This window comes from Carassius gibelio, chromosome A15 (assembly GCF_023724105.1).
Source record: "Carassius gibelio isolate Cgi1373 ecotype wild population from Czech Republic chromosome A15, carGib1.2-hapl.c, whole genome shotgun sequence".
NCBI classification, from domain to species: Eukaryota; Metazoa; Chordata; class Actinopteri; order Cypriniformes; family Cyprinidae; genus Carassius; species Carassius gibelio.
In genome coordinates, this window is record NC_068385.1 from 24897778 (window position 1) to 24920123 (window position 22346).

At 40.7% G+C, this 22346-nt stretch overlaps 1 protein-coding gene across 3 annotated transcripts in view; it reads right to left on the minus strand.

Moving 5' to 3' along the window:
• Positions 1–22346, minus strand: part of LOC128028790 (cell adhesion molecule DSCAML1-like) — a 111187-nt gene that overhangs the window by 25820 nt on the left and 63021 nt on the right. For 2 of the 3 annotated variants that reach the window (XM_052616122.1, XM_052616123.1), the window contains exons 4-12: positions 16843–16989; positions 16124–16402; positions 14411–14686; positions 11794–12090; positions 6983–7258; positions 5086–5367; positions 4732–4851; positions 4463–4639; positions 802–1007 (exon numbers count right to left, since the gene is read on the minus strand). In XM_052616122.1, the coding sequence (XP_052472082.1) occupies positions 802–1007; positions 4463–4639; positions 4732–4851; positions 5086–5367; positions 6983–7258; positions 11794–12090; positions 14411–14686; positions 16124–16402; positions 16843–16989 (2060 nt within the window). Of the gene's footprint in view, positions 1–801; positions 1008–4462; positions 4640–4731; positions 4852–5085; positions 5368–6982; positions 7259–11793; positions 12091–14410; positions 14687–16123; positions 16403–16842; positions 16990–22346 lie in introns of those variants that run through there. The other variant, XM_052616121.1, reaches the window with a different exon arrangement.

Consider the following 22346-nt stretch of genomic DNA (forward strand, 5'->3'; position numbering starts at 1 on the left):
CTTTTTCCTTTTTTCCAAAGCGCTCGGGCAGAAGCGCTCCTGAGGCCTGCCTTTGCTAAGCAACCATGACGTGCTCTCTCCATGAAGATGCGGAAATTTCAGCAAAGGATAAATGGATTTGCAGCACTAAATTTATTTAAAAATGGCAATCCATATACAGCTATGAACAGCTGTTGCTTCATCTCGTTTTCAACGATGTTACGGGAAAGGATGAAGCTGATTGGTTAGTTCTTGTCACATGACCCGCGGTTCGCTTGCGGCATTCTGAAAAGTTAAGATGTTTTTAACTCGATGCGAAAAAACGGGCGCATCGCGTGCGTGTCGCGACCGCGTCACTTCCATTATGAGCGCGCATGCTGCGCGCCTACATTGGAAATAACGAACTTGCGCGCGCAAAAGACGTGACATGTGAACGGCCCCGTAAACAGTCTCTTTGAGAGTGGCTCGGAAGAGAAGGGCGGAGTCAGCAGATCTCATTAACACTTAAAGGAAAATGCTACTAAAGGCTTGCTCTGAAAAGAGCTGTTTTTGACAGAGTTTTTTTTTACAATACCATTGATACATTTTATTAACCATACTATGTTACAGACTTTGCATTAAGACCCTAAAGAATCATATCAACTTGTGGAAAATTGGCATCCGATAACCCCTTAAAGCTGAAGGGTCTCTTCTCTTTTTTCAGTTTAATATGTCTACTAGGACCCTTGTTTGGAAACATTTAGACAAGCTTCTGCCATTTTTAAACATTTATTGTACTCCTTCACTGACTACATATACTGCATGTGTTTGCACTTGTCTCACCTTCAGTGTGGAGATAACTTCATCGCTTTTCTCATTGGGGTTGGTAGTGATGGAGTACCGAGGGTTGCGGTCAGGGTCAATAACGGTGTCGCCTCGCTCCCAACGAATGATGATGGGGTACTCACCTCGGGCAGTACAGTTTAACTCCTTGTTTTGCCCTTTTATGGCCATGGTAGTGTTTGGGTGGGATGTGATCATAGCTGGAACTGCACAAAAAAAAAAAAAAAAAAAAAAAAAAAGAGAAAAAAACGTATATTAGGATAGGAGGTAAATATATGTGAGGGTAAAAAATAAATAAATAAATAAAAGAGGCAGGGGTCAGTGTGACTTTAACCCGACACATAGCTTTCTTGTGACATGGGGCAGTGAGTGTCAGCATGTTTCTTTTCAACTCTTCAATCACTTTTTCACACTCACTCGTTTGCTCATTCCCCCGAGCCACTCTTCTCTTGTGCTGCCACACACACACACACACACACACACACACAATATCGATCTGAAGAGGGTTTTGCTGTTTTGTTTTCATCACTTATTCATTCCCTCCCTTACAATGAGTGAAACGGATAGAATTGAGATTCAATCAATAACACCAGCACTGAATCAGAGAGAGAGAGAGAGCGAAAAGGAGACAGATCCCCTGTAAAAAAAAAACACACACACAGAAAAAAAACATTCCGATACTGTAAACATAGAGTCACATGATATCCATAGGCTTTCCATGACAAAATAAAACCATGTTCTACCAGTATATTTTGTTGAATAACACCACATAACCTAAGTACATTTATCCAGGCAATCCCACCCATTACTGTCCTGAGGTTACAAACAAAAGAGCATTTCTATTCCTTTTCACTATGAATATTTAATAGCCAAGAACCCTATATTACTTTAGACAAATTCTCTTTTAATAAAGTTTACATTTCACCCTAAAATAATAATAATATATATATATATTTTTTTTATTGTTTTGCCTCAAGAGTTTTGTAGCATAGATTTTAGCATAAATTATCAAATAGCCTAATGCCAAATAAATCTTGTTCTCAGTACATGGAATGGTAGCAGGTTTCATTCTAAATTACTTACATGGGTCATTCCAATTTACAGTTTCATATCCATTGATGATAATTATATATTTTTTTCTAACAATTTTCTTCAGAAATATCATTTTATCCATTAGACACTATTACTTCTATAATTTCACACAAATATTTTGTACACCATTTTTCAGTTTGCTTGAAATATCCTTTATTACAGTTTTTGCAATGTCCTTATAAGTGGGCCTTGAGTTCAAATTAATTAATTAAAAATAAATATTAAAGTCAATATTATATTAAGTATTGTTCCCTGACCAAATCATTTTATTATAAGTGTTTTTTTTTTGTTTGTTTTTTCTGTGCATTAAAGTATGAATGAGTAAAAGATACTGCAATGCACATTATACACTTATACACTTGTAAAGTACAGTTATACGCATTTAAATTGACAGTATTTAATTTTAGTTAAATAATATGGTCTGGATACTATCATTTTGATTACAATAATAAGAATACTTCAAGCATTACAGTACATTAATGATAATGAGATTAATTTACACACTGTATCAATGAATCATCAATGAACTGACTTTAGCTGGAAAATGACTGTTATTGTTTTCTAGCATCGCTGACAAACTATGTTCCTGTTTGACACTGTAAAGCTGCTTTGATACAGTCAGTATTGTATAAAGCGCTATACAAAATAAATAAATAAATAAATAAATAAATAAATAAAACATTATAATGAGAAATTGGGAAACAAAGCAAAACAAAACAAAATAAAATTCACTTTATGAAAAATTATTAGTATTATTGTTTTTAAGACATTTCTTTACATATTTCTCCGTAATATTTAACTGACTATTATGGCTGAGTGTTAATGGATACACCTGTGGATGAGGTTATTTTAAATGTGGTCAGGACTGTAACTCGTGTTGTGTGGACGGGGTATTTCTGCACTCTACATTATGTGAAGGATCAATAATATAGATTTGGACTGAACAGATTGTGTGTCCGATCTAATGATCAGTCATAAGATGGCCTTAAAGATTCGTTGTAATCTTCTATTAATCTAAATGAATTGGCACACTTGAATCTGTTGTTCTGGTACTCTTATTGAGAGCTGCTTAAACACACATACATAACAAACACACAAGCAGTAACTCCTGGCAATTCTAGCTACTATATAAAAAAGTCAAAGGCTTCTTGTATTTCTTGCCTCAGTGTGACTGATATATCATAAGCTGGGTCAATAGTTTGAGTGACAAAGTGTGACAGGTATGTGCGCCTGTGTGTGTGTGTGTGTTGTGTGTGAGTGTGTCCACTCAAGCATCTCAAACCCTTCCCGTAGGCATCAGACTGGGACGTGAAAGCCCATCTGAGGACTGTCCTTAAACAAAGACCTCAAACACACACCATCACACACCATCCCAAAGACACGCAGGTCAAATCGCATACGAGAAATCCTCACTACTGTGACTGGAATTCAGAAATATGGCTTTATTGGTGTCATGGTTTAATGAGAGATTTAACTATTATGACATTTCTGATATTCAACAGCTGTGCCCTGAAACTTGTCTACCTAAAGAACATGTCCATGCATAAATTAGGCAGCCTTCTGAGAAATATTGTTTTGGTCAAAAGCAGTACTGTATGCATCCTGCACAAGTGAGAAAATCTCGGAATGTTTTTCTCTAGTCTTCTTGAGGCAGGATCATGACAGGCCCATGTTTTGTGTGCAAGCACATGGCCTTGTCTTTGGGTCATGTGCTTGTGTCGTCTAATTCCCTTGCCCCGCCCCCTTGTTATCCTCATTTTGTCTTTATTGCTTTACCTGTGTCACCTGTTATGTTATCATTAGTCTCCCTATTTCAATCCCCTTGTGTTCGCTGTCTGGCACGCTTCATTCTTACACATTGTCAAACATTGAGAGACCTGTGTATTGTATTTATGTCGTGTGATAACCAAAGAGAAGAGTCTTTTTGTTATACTGTTTGTTTCTAGTTTAGTCAGTCTTGTTAAGTATGTGTCTATTCCCTAGTCTTTGTTTTCCCCGTTTTTTCATAAAAAAAAAAATTAATGGGACAGTTATATTTAAAAAAAAGTGTTCAATCACTGTTGCTCTCTGTTGTAATAAACGTGTCCCATGCCTTATGTGAGGAGTGCTATTTCCATACAGGCATGTGACCATTAACCGAGTTTCTGCCAACGGAGAGCGTTTTAAAACCATAACTTGTGAAGTTCCATGATGGTTAAGATGTATGTTTAGAAGATAGATCTCTATGTAGACATTGAGGCAGCTCACTATGGTTTGGAACAGAGCCAATATCATTATGTGCATATTACTTTTCCATGTTGTGTATTCTGAGTTGTGTTGCAGTAAAAATTGCAACAGGTAGTACCAATAGCTCAGTAAATGCAATCATTTGACATCATCAAAACAATGGCTCCCCCATAGACCAAAATATGTATAAAATAATGTGGATTTTTAAAATAACATAAATCTTTCATGGATTTTCTACTACATATTATAGTAAGAGACATTATTTACATTATATTAAGCCATACAAGCTTTAATACCTGGGGTTCCTTTCAAGAGTTTAGATGTGCATTAGAGTGTGACATACTTTTAACAGTGAGCATCATGCTCTTGCTGATGTCAGACCCCACTCCATTGCTGGCCTGACACAGGTAGTATCCCCGGTCTTCTTCTAAAACATGGCGGATCAGCAGAGATCCATTGGACAAGATCTGGATGCGGCCCGTCAGTGGAACTGGATGGTATTGCTGGGGATTCCCTATACCTTCAGAATCAGAAAATGAAGACATTGTTGGTTGTGGCTCATCATCTGCTCATGAAAAATTGATTTGGACAAGTAGTAACAAAAGATATTACCTTTGGCATGCTTCCAGACAACTTTGGGAGGAGGATACCCTTCCACGGAGCAGTTCAGAACTTCTGACTTGCCATAGATCCCATCTTGATTATTGGGCTGAACCCGGAAACCAGGGGGAACTACAATGAGGATCATAGACAGTGTCAGGAGAGGAGATGCCAATATATTGGTTTGCCAAAAAGGACATGTTTTGTTGGTCCTAGACCAACATTAGGTCAAACAAACATAGTTCCACCCCTATCCCTCCAACCTAAGCTAAGCAAATCTGCTCCAGAAAATGGACCCAATTGGTGAAATCATGCTGAGCATCCCAACCCACTATATTGCCTTATAGCCTTCGTTCTCTTGCTCACCTGTTACTATGAGTTGTCTCTCTGAACTGACAGTTGCTGCATCATTGCTGGCAATGCAGGTGTAGTTTCCATTGTGCTGCAACGAAACTTTAGAGATCTGAAGGGAGCTCATGAACTCCTTGGTTTCGATGGTGACCCCTGATGTTCCTGACACAATCTCTTGACCGTCTTTCCTCCAGGTGATCCGGATTGGCATGTCTCCGGAGGACACCACGCAAGCTATGTACATCAGCTTACCGATGGAGGTAGGAGGGAAATCGAAGGGCTGGATGAGGGGAGGAACTGATGGAGGAAAAGAGCAAGAGATCTTCAGTATCAAATTCAAACGCTTCATGGTCTGCAATATAATACTGACCCCCGTCACCCTCCAAAAATGCACACGCACATACACGCTCACACACATCCCACCCCTCCAGCCCATAATAGCTGCTCTAATTAGAACCCAACTGGCATGGGGAATAATGGCATTGCCATGGAAACAGAGGTGGGGGGCTCCATCGGAGACATCTGGGGGATTTAATCTGGGGCTCGTTAAAATTCAGCTAATTAAATCAGAGACATGACAAGACAAGCAGCACACTATACTGACTTCACACTGGAGTCAGTGTTCTGATGTACCGGTACACACATACACAAACGCATTAACGCACATGCACACACTAGACCTCGCTGTCGTTGTACCAGGAGCTGTAGCCCCTTGTATGGACACATATAGTGAAGTGAAGATTCCAAACCCAAAATCAGAGTGACCCCCATTTAATTTACATTTACCATACTGAATATAACACCCCCAAACACATAATCAAGTTAAGCACACTGGTAATTGATGAATTGTTGTAATGCTGCAGAAGGCCTGTAATCCTGTTAAACAGAGGCTATCAGTGGTGTGCTTTCTCTCAGGGTCTTTGTGCAACCAGAGGGGCAAGACCATCCTCAACCTTCACCAATGGCCTACAGCTTAAATATGTGCTTGTTTGAAGGTAACCAACACTCCATTAAGCCAAAACTCACCCATTATGCCCCAATAAACTACTACACTTTTCTTTTCAGAAGAGATTTAAAAGATTAAATATTGTACAGTGAGCATCTTTTTTATTATTATTAAAGAAGCATGTTTTTAAGAAATGCCAAACCTAAAATTACTTTTTTTTTTTTTTTGGAAATCCTCCATAAAAGATATCCTGCTGACTAGGCTCAAGACCAAAAATCCTCCCAGGGTAATTTCTTCGCACCAAATCCAACATTACTAAATGACATTAAAACATCTTTGACATTAAAAAAAGTATTTGCAGTTTTCACACTAGAACTATTTGCGCCAGGCCTACGTGCCTACACACACACACACATATACATATACACTCATTGGCCACTTTATTATGTACAACTTGCTTGTACCGGGTTGGACCCCCTTTTGCATTCAGAACTGCCTTAATTCTTCATGGTATAGATTCAACATGGTGTTGGAAACATTCCTCAGAGATTTTGGGACATACTGACATGATAGCACTATTAGTTGCCTAAATGCATTGAGTTGCTGCCATGTGATTGGCTGATTAGCAATTTGTGTCACCAAACAATTGAGCAAGTATACCTTATAAAGTGGCCAGTGAGTGTATATATCAGCACTGTGCCTAAATAATGCATAAAAATGTACAATACTTAAAGGCAATGTTTCACACAAAGACTACATCAAGTCTGATTAAAAATCTATTAATTAGAAAATGGTCACAAAAATTGTACAATAAAACCAATGTGACTAACTGATATCAATGCAATTTTTACGCACATATACACACACAAAATAAATAAATAAATAAATTACAACACTACATTCTCATAAAAAAACTTTTACAACTGGCCATAAACATCCCCAAAACCTTTAGCAGTAATCACTAACCTTTGACTGTGACGTAGACAGTCTGGCTAATGGAGAGCTGGGGTTGGATGAGCACGCTGCACAGATATGCCCCCTCATCCGTACCCTTCTGTACATCACTCAACTTCAGAGTGCCATTCTCATACACCACCTGACGATGGTTGTCTGGCAATGGCGTTGTCCCATCTTTAAACCACTTGATGGAATAATAGGGGTAGCCAATCACACGACAGTTAATGAACGTGTTGCGACCGGCCACAGCTGTAATATTTCGCATGGCCCGGATACTGGGAGGACCTGCAAGAGAGAGAAAAGAAAGAGAAAGAAGAGAGAGAGAGAGAGAGAGAGAGAGAGAGAGAGAGAGAGAGAGAGAGAGAGAGAGATAGGGAGGAAGACAAAAAGAGAGAATGTGCCAGGTAGAAAAGGGTAAAAGAGAAGGATATGAGAGGGAGATGGGAGACCAGGTTTTGCATGGATATTTGGAGTAAATAAGGGAGAGATGTGGGAGCAGGGAAAGGAGAAGAGCGAGTGGTGGCGGGGAAGGAGGGGGTTAGAATGCTCTTGGTCTTCACACAGCAGAAAATGTGGTGTAATAGGTGTGTGCATCTACAGTTTCAATGTGTCTTGTACTGTATCCTTCATCATAGCTTGGCACACAAGAGACACATCATGCCTTTATATAGTTTCAGCAACTAAATGAGGTATGTTTCTGTACTGTTAGTTTCAATCGGCAAGTTAATGCATATGATAGCAATGCTATGTGTGGTTTGATCTTAACAATAAAAGACTGACCTAATGTGTTTGTGTAGGCAGATTGAAAATACAAAACATCACATTTCATAGCAACGTCCCAAAACACACATTTAAAGGACTGCGAGAGCAGAGGCCTTAAGAGTTACTTTAGTGAAACTGTGGCAAGCTAAATGCTAACAGCTACTGAATAGCTTTGGAAAATAAAAGCTTTAATGTCTTTTTCTGCTTTTTATTAGAACTGGCCAGTAATCTGAAGTGTAAGGTGGTGTTCACACTGACAGCGATTTAATCATTGGAGTACACCAAGTTGCTGTCTGCCCTACTGAAAAAGAAAACCTGAATAGCTTGTCATCAGGCTGGACTGTTTTGTTGACTTTGGGGTACTTTTTAGCTTTTAGGTCTAAGTAAATCTGGTAAACACCAGCCTAGCTGGGCTAGGAGATTTGCTAGGAACAGATAAAACCAGCAAATCACCTTAAACACCATATTCATTCATAACCTCTAAACTGGACTACTGTAATGCACTACTAGGTGGTTGTCCTGCATCTTCAATAAGCTACATTTAGTCCAACATGCAGCTGTTAGAGTTCTTACCAGATCAAATAAATATGATACCACCCCCAAATTTACAATCTCTACACTGGCACTCAAACTATTCTCTATTTGCTTTTCTGTTTCTACCTCAGGATGCACATCGCAAGATAACTAGAGTTTGCACAGTCTGAATCCGGCCTCTTGAAAAGACTTCAGATAATGCAAACTCAGAATAAATATACAGAAATCCCAAAATGTTCCTTACATTGTACAGTAATTATGATCACAACATGCAATTATTGTCTTAATTGTGTTTATTGTCTCTGCTTGAGTATCATTAGCTGTCTGATTTGTATTATCCTAGAACTGTACATTTCTGCCATATGGTCTATACTTTGACATAGCTACCTCAGATAACAAATTACTTTTAACTTTAATGTAGAGGGTAGAGTAAATGCTTAATAATAATATGCATAATGAAATGCACTATACAAATAGATGTTGATTTGAATTGAATTGAACCTTAGGCTTGTTTTGATTGCTAGGATGCATTCCTGCTTAACTGAAGAATTATTTATCAGATAACAGGAGCTCCACTGAAATTGTGGACCCTGGTAACCTCAAATCAACTATGGTTGCGACTTTCTCTTGCTGCAATATCTTTCGGAATTTGCATATGCTAACAGCTTCTGATTCTTGTTAGCAAGACCAGTCACTGACAAATTTGATAAGGTTAGTAATGAATGAGTTGTGTTTGGTTTGTTTTCTTTGTTTTGGGGAAAAGACAAGGCCGACTTCTTCAGGACTCTGCTCTCAGATCACACACAAGGATGGAGGGGTGTACAAACAAATGGATGGTGGGATACTTTGAAGATTTGAATGGCCAATGCCTGAAGATGCAGAAAGCAATACAAACAGAAAGAATTGAGACAAGGTGGCTTAGGACTAAAAAACAAAAAACAAAAACAAAACACTGAGGAACAAGAAGAACGAGAAGACGTACTATAGAAGGACATTTACAGTAGTTTGCCTCAAAATGGAGGGTGGATCTGTTTATAAATCGTCGGTTGAGCATATGTAGATTTTATGCACACAAATATTCTCATCATCTCTAACAGCCCACTCTTCATCCACATATCTCTCTCTTCTTCTGTTGCTCTCTCTCCCTTTCTCTCAGCTCAGTGTGCGTTGTGCTTTGAAGTCACCGCTCTGACAAGTCAACCCTGATGTATTATTCAAGAAGACTGTCGCACAGTATCCCTCTTCTCTCTTCCTCACAGTTTTTCTCTGGCTTTCTTTCTATTTCTCTATTTTTCTTTTGTTCAAAAACATAATGTATGAATGTATGAACTCAGATAAGGATCCAGACAGGAACTGAGCACTGCTATTGTTCTGTTCACAGGAAGAATGGGGCCTGATTCCTCACGGGTGTCTTTGTTTGTTAAATATTGTGTTTTGAAACTATCATTTAAGAATAAATGTGTGTGCGTGATATGGATAGTATGTGCATTAAAGTCATTGCTGTCAGTTTTCATGAGCGTACTGTGGTCCGAGTGTATTAGTCAGGCAGTAGTGTTTTAAGACTCTATGAGTGTGTCCATGAGCATTGGTATCATTCAATGTGTGTGCGCACAACTGTGGCTCCCTGGCACAGGGTCTCATTCTCACTGCAATCATTGTTCTGGCATGTCTCCTTAAAGCAGACAGATATGTCATAACTGAACATTTCAGAGAGGAGTAGAGGGTGAATTCAACAGGCCTGTCAACACGACTCAATGTCACTCTTAGTCTGAGGCTCAGAAGACACGCCCTGAAACTCCCAGTCGTTTCACTTACAATCTGATTCATAATATGCTAACTCAATCTCAATTCTTGATCTTGCAAACTTAATCTGATTGGCTGACTGAACACAACATCCGAGAGTAATAGCACACTGAGATTTATCTGTGTGACTGGAAACAAGGTACTGGGTTGATGGAACGAATTGCTTTCGTAGATGAAAATTGTATGAAATTATTATTGGAATTGTCAACGTTTGTCAGGTAAGTGGCATTAAATATTTACATATATTCAGGTCAGAGCGAATTTTTTTAGGTAACAAGGAACCAAACTTAGAATTCCAGTTTGTCTGTGAAATAATCAGTATTTATTACTAATCAAAGGACGGAGATTATCATCATAGAGTCTATATTCATTTGCCACTGTACGCCAAGTCAAAACTAGTTTTTCCATTGAAATTGCATACTTCTCTCTGGTGATGTATACCAACTTCAAAATCATTTAGTCCACTTAAGGTCAGGACACACCAAGCCGACTTCTAAGAATTAGTGGAAACAAAAGTCGACGGTGTTGTCGCCTCGTGTCGGCAGCATCGGACAAAAAAGCTATACTGGAACACACCGCACAGACTACAGCCGACAGCAAATGCATTCTGCGCATGCATGAGAGGAATGAGCTGTTCATATCACCAGCAATTGATAGTTTATATTCGCCATTCAAAAGGAGAAAACGAAACAAAGATATTTAAGATAAACGCAGATATACAAAATGTAAACAAAGCAGTGCTTTCTTATAATTTTGAATATCAGTAACGTTGATAACTTTAATCAATTTAAAAATTCACGTATTAGAATGATTGGGAAAGATCACGTAACATTTCAACAGCCTTCTGTCTGTAACACCTTCATTCAAATGCGTGTTTTCATCACTTTTGCTTTAATTCTCAGCACTGACTCGTTCGCTAAACTGAACATCCAATCAGAGCTCTCGCTCTCACCGATGTCCCCGATGCTGATTCAACAGCAAACTGCCGCCAATGTGAGCCCTACGAGAGCCGAAGAGTGGAACACACCATACAAACTAGCCCGACTGTCGCTCGCCGCCTGCCTGACAATGGTAAATGGCTGATAGTCAGCTTGGTGTGTATCTTTTTGTCCATTTTTTTCCCATTTGTGTCCTCTTCTCTAGTCTCTGCTCCACTTCTTTCCTTTCCTCTAATTTGAGTTTTTTCCTAGTATTTTCTCTCGTTTCTACCCTTCTGTACTGTTTCAACTAATCTTCTCTCAGTCTGATTTCTTATGACATGTCTCTTTTCTATTTGGCGTGATGGCATCTCCCTGTTGCCAGTTCTCCGCTCTGTCCCAGAACAGCCAGGACACCACACGTGTGCCAGCCAGCCAGCGACATCGAGACAGAGACACCGTGTATGTGTGAAACAGAGGAACAAAGACTTAGCAGATGGAGAGATAAAAAGGAGAAGTGGAAAGATATGGAGAACACAAACAGATGATCTAACAGTGGAAAGAACCGCGTTCAAGATGAGAAAACGCACTGGTGACAGCACTGGAATGAACAAACAACATACGACGCTCCACCCACACACATACACCCACCCACCCCACTCACACACACACAAAATGATACTTGAGTTGATAAGAAGCAATGAAATCTGGAATTGAGATGAAGTGGAGGACTTCAGGGGTCAAGGGTCGGGGAAGTGGCGGGTTATAACCCTAAACGTCTGAGATTGAAAAGTAGACAGGCACCTCTTACGTTTATGCGCGCTTGGTACTCGGCGCTACCGGCCGAGTTGCGTGCGGCGCAGCGGTACACGCCCCCGTCACGGATCTGGGGGTTGGTGACGTTGACGTGCGATACAGTGGAGCCGTCGGAGAGCGTGTACTGGCTGGCCCGGTGCGCCGAGTCCCGCGCTACCGGCTCGTCATCCAGCGTCCAGGTGATGGTGGGGGGTGGAGCACCTTTGGCCGCACACATGAGAGAGAAGGGCTCACCAGGGGCTACTACGCGCTCACTGAAAGACGAGACGATCCGTGGAGTGCCGTCTGACAGGAAAAAGAGAGAGGAAAAAAGACAGAAGACTTCAGAAATGTTTATTTCATAAGAAGAGTTCAAAAGTGGTCAGTGTCACTAATTTTGTCTTTCCTCTGAATTGCATGAATGACACTGTGTCCTAACAAGACATATAAATCTTTTTGGTTTGTTTTTTAAGAAAGAAAATGTGTTTAAATGTAGTTAAAATCAGATTCTTGAATATTTTGAATGAACTTAATTTAACTGCATGCAATCAAATTAAACTGTAAAAAATTAAATGCGAGTTTACTGTATTTAGAAGTATACAAACTGCAGATCCTTCTAAGATAGATAGGGCTCCATCGATAATTTCAGCTGAAAAACCTTTACATTGTATTTTTTTTTTTATAGTTTTATTCTTTTTTTCTAAAACGGTCACTAAATCATTAGACTGAACATAATTGTCACAATTCACTGGAGTGAGTGAATGAGGAGATATAGAATAAATTTCAACAATCTTTAATAATAATCCAAAATAAGAACAACTTCAGGAGAACAGACAAGGAATGACATTTAACAAAGGATGACGAACCTCTGAACAGAACAATCATTAAATACAGAACTCAATCTGGAAAAAACGAGACACACCTGGGATCAAATAGAACACAATCAGAGAACAGGAGCAGGGAGACCAAATATGGGCATAGAAAAAAAAAAAACAAGGGAAACCTAGATCAAAACACACAGAACAGTCCTTCGGCGTGATATTATGTCCCCCTCCAGAAGGCATGACCTTGTGCCACATAACATAGGTGGGCACCTTGTAGGTCCTTCAGGACAGGCTTGGATAGGACGGGATGCCTCCAAGGCAGTACCGGATCTGGGTCCCACGGTGGAGCAGGTAACTCAGGGAGCCATGGCAGAGCAAAAAATTCAGGAGGGCAGGCCTCGGCACTCGGCCCGATCTCTACGGATGGATAACCCCTCCCCCCCAAAAAAAAATAAATAAAATAATTGGGGAGAATATTGGCTTCTGAGGCCCTCACAGGATGTGAGAACAGATGTGAGTCCTCTTATGGCTGAACATAGAAACTAGATGCCTTTCTGGAGCGGACGCAAGGGCTGGAGCTTAAAGTGGAGTGGACTCTGGGGTTCGAGCCTACAGTCACATCCTCCTAAGATTCCTCCCTTGATTTGGGGTTAAGGATTTGGCTGCTGTCAGCTGAGGGCTTGGTAGTGAAATGGCCAGTGGCTTGACAATGGAACAGCTGGCAGGCATGAGAATCCCATGGCCAGCGGGCTTGAGAATGCCACAGCCAGTGGGCTTGACATCAGAATGGCCAGCGGTTCTGGGCTGAGGATGAGGGAGGATCTTCAGAGGACTCTGGAATACCTGGGGCTGGGCAGGTGGTCAGAGCCGTTGGGGTGGTATGTGGGGGGTTCCTTGCGTGGGCTGAGCTGGGGAGGCACGGTGAGCTCCACAGGGGCCTGGACGATATTAAATCAGAACGCCCACCATACACCAGCTTATTTGTGGAGAGGAGACCAAGTGACCTGTGATGAAGCCAATCAGTGTATGGGGATGGTTAGGAGACCATGATGGTCAGAGGCCAATGGGCAAATTTGGCTAGGATGCCGGGGTTACATCCCTACTCTTTCGAAAGACATCCTGGGATTTGTAATGACTACAGGGAGTCTGGACCTTGGTTTAACATCTCATCTGGAAGACGGTGCTTTTTTCGTCAGTATAGTGTCCCCATCAATACACTGGGGCGTTAGGACCCCCACAGACCACAGGGTGAGCAACCCCCGCTGGCGTCACTAACACCTCTTCCAGCAGCAACCTAGTTTTCCCAGGAGGACTCACATCCAGGTACTGACCAGACTCAACCCTGCTTAGCTTCAGTGGGCAAACAGTCCTCAGCTACTGCCTCCTTCTCATTTTAGGTCCACTGTTCTATCACAATTCACCGAAGCAAGGGGACGAGGATGCATAGAATAAACTTTAACAATCTTTAATAATAATCCAAAATAAGAACAACTTCAGGAGAACAGACAATGAATTATATTTAACAGCAGATGACAAAACCCTGAACAGAGCAATCCTTAAATACACAACTCAATCAGAGAAAAACAAGACACACCTGGAATCAAAAAGAACACAATCAGGGAACAGGAACAGGGAGACCAAATATGGGCATAGGAAAACATGATGGGAAACTAGATCAAAACACACAGAACAGTTGTTGGGCGTGACAATGATAGTTAATATTAATAATAATTGTATGCTGCAGAGCTAAGATCAGAACCACAGCCTTCAGTGCTATTCCATTATCCACTCTTTCCACTCACCCTCAAGCAGTATGATGGAGAAGTCCTGTGCGGTCTGACCCTTGCGGGTGGCGAAGCACTGATATGCCCCTGAGTGTCTTTTTTGGGCTGCCGTGATGAAGAGAGTTTCATTGTGGGTTCCCTGGATGGAGAAGTGCTGGTCAGGCACGATGGGTTCTGTGTTGCGAAACCAGGAGACGGTGAAGTGGGGCGAGCCCTGAACGGCACAGGACAGAATCACTGTGCTGCTGATGCCTGTTTTCAGGTTCTTGGGGGACAATGTGACTCTCAGAGGCTCTGTGGAGAAAGAGGAGAGAGAGAGAGTGTGAGAGAGAGAGAGAGATGGAGACATATTATTTGAGTCTGAGGGTAAAATTGTGTCTAAAAAATATAATTATGGTATCTTAGATTGACAGAGAGACCGAAAGACTGACATAGATAGATAGATAGATAGATAGATAGATAGATAGATAGATAGATAGAGGAAATGTCAATGAGCAATAAGGCAGTTGGTGTTATGTGCTAGAGGACTCTGTGTGTGATTGTGTGTGTCTGGGCATGTATGTGTGTGTGTGCCCTTCTCCGCTCTGTCAGAATATGTGTGAGCACACCAGTGTGATGTGGCCACCGGCTAAATGTCCAAAAGTCCACTCTGCCTCCCCTTCCTGTATTCCCCTCTTCCTTTCACATTAAGGCTCCAGCCAATACCATCCCACTGGTCTAAGATCCCTCCCCATGCCTGCTCAAAAACACACATTTCTGGTAGAACAGGGGTCAGACTGGAGAGGCCAGAATAATCTTCCTGTCCTCTCATCTTACTTTCATTATTACTTTTACTTTCACATAAGTCAACAAGAAGGTGGCAAAGGCCTTCCAGTGTGCCAACTTCTCTTAAATTCAATTGCGCTTCTCAATTACTTACTCCCTGGTATACTCCACTTGATATTTCTCTCTCTCCCTATGACTCAGGAGATCTTGGGCAATAGACCCAATTCTTGGTCAACCCTTGTACTATCAAAGGTGGGTACCCCTAGACAGGCAAACCTGCAAGTTTTCTCATCCTTTTTTTGGGAAAACATACTTCCTGCAGAGGTTCGTTCCGATTCCAACACACCCGAGCCAGCTAATCAAATTACTTTGGTAAAGTTGAAAATTGCAAGTAGGTACATTAGAAGCAAGGACAGAATTAAAACTTATATGGGAAGGTTGAACTCCAGGAGCAAATATGAGGACATTTGTCACAAGGTTTTGGTTTCTGCTTTTAAGTTGCTATGACTTTGCACACACCAACCACAGCTCTATCCATATACTGCACCTAACCTACTGTAAGTACACACGTTTAGTAGGAATGTTGTTTCAGGACAATGATGTTGATCCAAGAATAAGTCCTACTTAATGAAGCAAAAAGGCTGATAATATTCTTCCAATAGGACATGTTCCTGAACATTTTGTTGGTCCTGGAAGAACATTCCAAATAGCAAACATAATAAGTTTAAGTTTATAGGCATGTGGTTCCAGGACCAACAAGGACATTGATCAAAGAACATGCTGGAATCTATGGAAAGTTAAAGGGTGAAGGTAGCTTGTAACTTTAGAAAAGCTTGTTTTTACCCCCTTACCAACAGTATAATTGTGACATCTTTCATCATTCACCCCTGTATTACCAACAGTCCCTTTTCTTGTAACTCCCTTCTTTTCCTTTTGCCCTTTCTTTCTTTTTTTTTTTCTCCTCACCGATGACATTAAGGTGTCCTGTGACCTCTTTGGAGCCGAAGCTGTTGGTGACTTCACAGATGTAGTTTCCAGAGTCTTCTAGCCGGAGGTCATTGATTGTGAGGCCAGTCAGTCGCCGTGTCCAGCGGGAGTCAGCAGGAAGTGGCCTTCCATCTTTCAACCAGCGGATGGTGGGGTTGGGGTAACCGGAGGCGATACAGGGCAACTCTATGCTTCTCCCCACTTGTACTTCTCCTGACTGGAAACTGTCCATCACAGAAGGAGGGGTTTCAGTGGGGTCTAAGGACAGAGAGAACGTTCTTAAAGAAAGACCAAGCAATTGTAGCCAATTTAGGTTTAGTCATTTACTTAAATAAGTCTTAAAGTTACACTGGCAAAACTGCCTGATTAATGGTCAGGGAAGATGAAGAAAACGCTAATGTTAAGTACAATTATTATTGTTATTTTTTTACAAGAACCATTAGCTAACATCATAAGTAGACATTAGGGGAAAAAATGTAAAATGTAACAAGTAAAAACAAGTAAAATGTTGGACGTAATTCTTCTAAATATAAATGACATTAATTAGGATCTTACGGTTATTCCTCAAAGAAGCGCATCCATAACAGTAACAAATCTTATTATGGAAATATGCATTTTTAGTGCATACCATTAGGGCATTAGGGTTGACAAATATGACAAAGAAGTGTCAACTGACCAGAAAACCTGCACAAACTCACCCAGCACAGACAGACGAGCCCCATTGCTCTGCCTGGTTTCTCCGCTGTATTTGTGCTTGGTAATGCAGCGGTAAGTAGAGAGGGCATCCTCTTTCTGAACGTCAGATATGTAGAGGGCCCCATATGATGTCAGGTAGAACCTGTTACCTAAAGAGAGAGGAGAAGAGATGATATAAACATATGCACGTGGATTTCTTTGGCCAACAAATAGACGATATCCAAAAGTCAGTTTAGGAACAACTTTATATGCAACTGTTCAACTACAGATCAGTTATTCTATTTAGTTAGTCATGGAATCCATCATAAATAAGACTTTTACAAAAATCCAAAAGTTATAACTAAAAACTTGTCAACTGAGTTGTATAGTCACAACATTCAAAAAAGAACATGCGCACAGATATGAAATACATTTTGAAGGATACAGCAAGTAATCCACTACAAAGTAAGAAAGAGAGAGTGTATTAATATTTGATGTCTATGTTATTGTAACAGTAATTTACTGTCATTTCACATCAGCATGGACTAACTCTGATTAATATGTTCATTCACAAAGGCCGTATTTTACAATGCAGCACTTGTCCAGAAGTCAGAAGTAGGTGTTTCTCTTTCACTTACAGTCCTTCTTATTCAGTTAAGTGCATAAGATGTTTGATGTGTTGATTATGTGTGTGTTTGCTTTCATGTTTAGAATTTGTATATATACTATTTGATTTTGAACTATCAGTTTCTACATTGTTTCTCCTAGGGGGCAAAATGTCGACTCAGGTTTGTATCCTGAGAAACATCAGAAACATATAAGATGAGGTTAATACTTAATTGAGACAACTGAGTCTAAATCTCATGAGCACTCAAGACCAACCTCAAAGAAAAAAAAAAAAGAGTAAGGTTCCTCTGGGAGGACTTAGGTGTGTAAAAGAAGAGTTTATGTGTATTCTCCTAAACTGCACACAATAACAACAGCAAAGTATGTCAGTGTGTGAGAACAGTCAGTCCCTGTGTGTTTGTGTGTCCTAGTTTTTCCAGGCAGGCAGGGCATGTGCATTGGGCCAAACGCACCATTATGAAAAAACTGAACTTGAAATGCAAACAAAAAGAAAGAAAATGTAAAAACAAAACTGTCTGACACAAACACAGGTGTAAACACAGATGTAAACACACTATGAACAAACCTTCAGCTATAGGTTAACATCTGGAGTCATATCCACACTGTGACTCATTAAAAACGTGAAGATGTGTTTAGATATTTATGCTGAGGTGTCATTAGTTGACTATTTGCCATGTGCCTTGTTTATCTTTCTATATTAGGACATGCTTCTGCATTCAAAACTTACTCAACAAGATACAACGTTCAAAAAGCAAGATTAGCCTGTGTGTGAAGGATGGCGATCGATGCGTTTTATGGCTTGAGAGCTTCATCCAACGCAGATTTATGAAAGCGGAGAGGACAGGCTTGACTCGGCAGCCCACACACACACTCCATCACTATAACAAGCAGCTTACTCTCTCATGCACACACACACACAGACAGAGATAGTAGCTACAGACAAACAAAGGCAATGGATGGAAACAAAGATAAATTCAGCGTGCATCTGTGTAAATCTAAAAGCCATGTGATAACACAATGAAATGAAGTACATGCGTGTGGTATTGGCTGTGTGTGTATGGTTGCATGATTATTTGCACCACAAAAATATATTGCTGAATGAATATCTGTACAACAGCTAAGCGTGATCACACGTGTGTATAAGTGTGTGTGTAAAGACGTAACACAGTGTCTATGTTGGTATTGTTGTCATGCTGAGTGCTAGGCCCGGCACACTGTAATTTAAGAGTCGGCCCTCGCACTTCAACCTGCATATTAAGCCTTACAGGATAATTTGCACTTGGTGGCTTTAACCCCCTACAACATCAGCGCAACGCTGTCACAACATTTCACCCAGAGCGAGAGACCAGGGAGGGAGAAAGAGCGAGAGAACGAGAGGTAGTCAGTGAGTAGTTTTGGTTTAAGCCAAGTCACTTGAATCTTTCTTATTGTGAAGACAACCAGGGACACAAATCTGTCTCTCTCTCACACTCTTTTTATTTTTCACTCTACCTTTTTTATTCTTAGCTGTATGATTTATTGCACAATGAGGTGAAATAATCATTTAAACATGTTCCAATTCAACTTCTTCTGAAGACATTTTAAATAATGTTCACCCTGTTCTTTTTAACTGTTTTCTCATTGTAAATATATACATATATAGGACAACAGCAACTACAAATTCAGTTTTTTGTCATCAATGCTTGAACTCCCATTTCTTCCACTCATGTTCCTCTCTTTATCCATAATTTATTTATTTCTTATTTTACATTTAGCCTGATAAACTGAATTGAGGAGGAAGAATTGCATAGGGAAATGTTGTAAGCTATATTTAAACCCACATTGTCCATATGAGCACCACAGCTAAATGCACTGCTAAGTCATGCTTCCAACATCTGCATCATAAAAGCAGTAAGGTTATTTATTTGGGTATTTGCCTTTTGCTTGTCAGATAAGAGCACATTCCTGTCTGTGTGTGACTGTCATAAGACATTTGTCTTCACTGAATAAGTGACCCATTGGGTGTACAGATTTAAAAATGGAGATTGATGGATTAAAGGAGAGACAGACAGAGTCCCACATCACCTTGTGATTAGTTCTGTTTGGGAGTGAAGATCAATTCTTGTCTAGTCTTCCTTCGCCTTGGGGTGTGTGTATGTGTGTGCATGGAGGATTGGGGGGCATGTAAGGTCTGTTTAAAACAAGGGCTTGAGTACCACACACATACAAGGTTCTGTAGTAGTGCTGGAGTGTGTAGCATGGGCAGCCTGGGGCATCATGTCAGACCGATGGAAGAAAAAAAAATGTGGAATTGGATTTATGTGTGGAGCATGGCAACCTTCCAGTTACATCTCACTCTTCACAGACTCCCAAAGGCCAGAGAAACACACTCGCACACATAAAGGGAAAAGAGGTTTGTATACATGTTCGAGAATGTGTTTTTTACGGAATGTCAGGAGGGCAGGCAAAATCTTTCGCTCTCTCAGCACAGGACTGTGTGAGTGCAGCTGGGAAAGATCTAGTCTAAAAATAAAACCCTACCGGAAGTAAAGCCGCCATTTTCTTGCCATCATTTTCAAAATAAACAGAAACAGAATAACAAAGGATATGAACAGTAATGAGAAATACACAGTAGCGTGGAAAATAGAACAGCAGCAAAAATAAAATCTTAACGCATGGATGCCAGGAGACTCAAGAGGAAGGGGCGGAGAACAACAGAACGACAACAGAAAGGAAAAGAGGAAGAATATGCTCATGAGATGAGAGAATAGAAATACCGAAATATCACAAATAAAAAAAGAGAAAGAGAGAAAAAGACAGTTGGAAGGAGATTGTGTGATGACAGAAAGATAGACACGTGAGAATGGAGGGAGGGAGAGAGAAACAAAAAGAGAGGGGTGTGGGCTGAAGCTGTTGTTGAATTTGCTCTAGGAGCTCCCATGCAAATGATGGCGCCGCTGCAATGCTAACGAGGACCGGGTTTCAAACTGTTCGGCCCATTACTTATTAATGCTCTGCGTCTCTTTCCCCTCCCTCTTTCACTCTCTCCCTCCACTTTTCCCTCTCTCTTTTGCTGTTGCTAGGGCCCCTGCGCTCACGTGACTTGGGTTAGGGGGCGCTGTGGTGGCATGTGCAAAAAACAGAGCTAAATACAGGGAGGGAGGGATGATGGGAAGGCTGGCAAAGAGGGTTGTAAACGGAGGAGATTCTAACAGTCGTTTGTTCATTAAGCCGCACACGGGCTACCAGGGCACACATGGAGAGCCTGACACATGGAGAGACAGACCAGTCACTCTGATTGGCTGCGGGTGGGACTCAACGTCATTACGATGCAGAAGAGAGTGAGAGGGATCTAAGATAAAAACAATGTCAGCAAGTGATGGAAGACACTTGGTGATGAAATGGAGAAGAAGAGATGAAGTGAAAAAAGGGCTCTATTGTTGAATCTTTTTTTTTTTTCACTGAAACAGTCATGCTCAAACACACACTGCACTGCTGGTTTTGTAAGAAAGCCTAAAACGAATCTTCCTTGATGCAATATGGTGTATCCAAAGTTGACTCTAGAATTCCCACTCAACTGGTCTTGTCTTAAAACAAATTATCCTTTACACATGTGAAGTGCTGGATGTATGAGGTTTGAATCTTCGAGAAAAATGTCTACATCAGTTATGAAATGAACTGGCTCTGGAACAGTTCTGGACCTCGACTGGTCAAATATATTTGATTAACACTTGCTTAATAGCTACTGTGTACAGCAGGGGTGCCCAAAATCAGTCCTGGAGGGCCGGTGTCCTGCCCAGTTTAGCCCCAACTTTACACACCTACCGGGAAGTTTCTAGTATGCCTAGTAAGAGCTTGATATGCTGGTTCAGGTGTGTCTAATTGGGGTTGGATCTAAACTCTGCAGGACACTGGCCCTCCAGGACTGAGTTTGGGCACCCCTGGTGTACAGTATGTCTGCAGAGCACCCTTACATCATGCATCTATGCTTGACATACTCTTGTGCAACTTCCGACATGGGAGATTAAAATTTTTGTTTTGACATTTAGTACAGATAGTCTCAAACTTTTGCAATGCAATAAGGGTTGCACTCAGTGTAGACAAGGTTTTAGAGGCAGTAAATACTGTATATATTTTTGTTGAAAGGTGGCACAAAATTAATTTTCTAATAAAAATTTCTGCCCTTAATTGTTTCTATTGTAATAATTTCAGGTATGCAATAAGGCACTAGATTTGTGCTACATTGTGACTGAAGAGGTTGTAGACTCTCCGCTGTATGTCAGGCCTTTACAATACCATTTATCTCAGTCTATATTCATATATTGCATGCTCTCTTGTAATTTACTGATACAGAGAGTTTGCAGGTATATTTGGGGAAGGAAGCATATTTCTTCAACCAATGCACCACACATTTCAACACCAATGTGGCTTTCCCTGCATCTACCTCTTCTCTCCACTTCCCTACTATCACTCTTTACTTCCCACCCACTCTTGTACAACTTCAGCCTGTTTTCTCTAGTTGTGCTGTTCTCTAGCTCCCACTGTTCTCCTTGTCTCCATTCTCCAACCTTCCAACTCAATCTTCTTGAGAACCCCAATAATATATGTGTGGGTGATTTCTACTGCCATGTTCACACAGTAACAGAGTCCTTAATACAATTGTGTTCACATTTTGGTTATTTAGCCAAACATTTTCTCCCATATTTTTGGCAAAGCCCTGCTGTGCCCGTGTGACCAGACTGGACAACTAATTGTCTGTCATGTCTTTTAGTGTGAGAGAGCAATTTGGTGCACATACACCTGTCTCGTACATATTACATGTTTTTCTGTTTGGTTTTGGTAACTTAGAGAGATAGAGATAGGTGCTGTGTCATCTAAAGGTTTTAGATCAAGGGGAAAAACTCCAACCCTGGTCCAATAC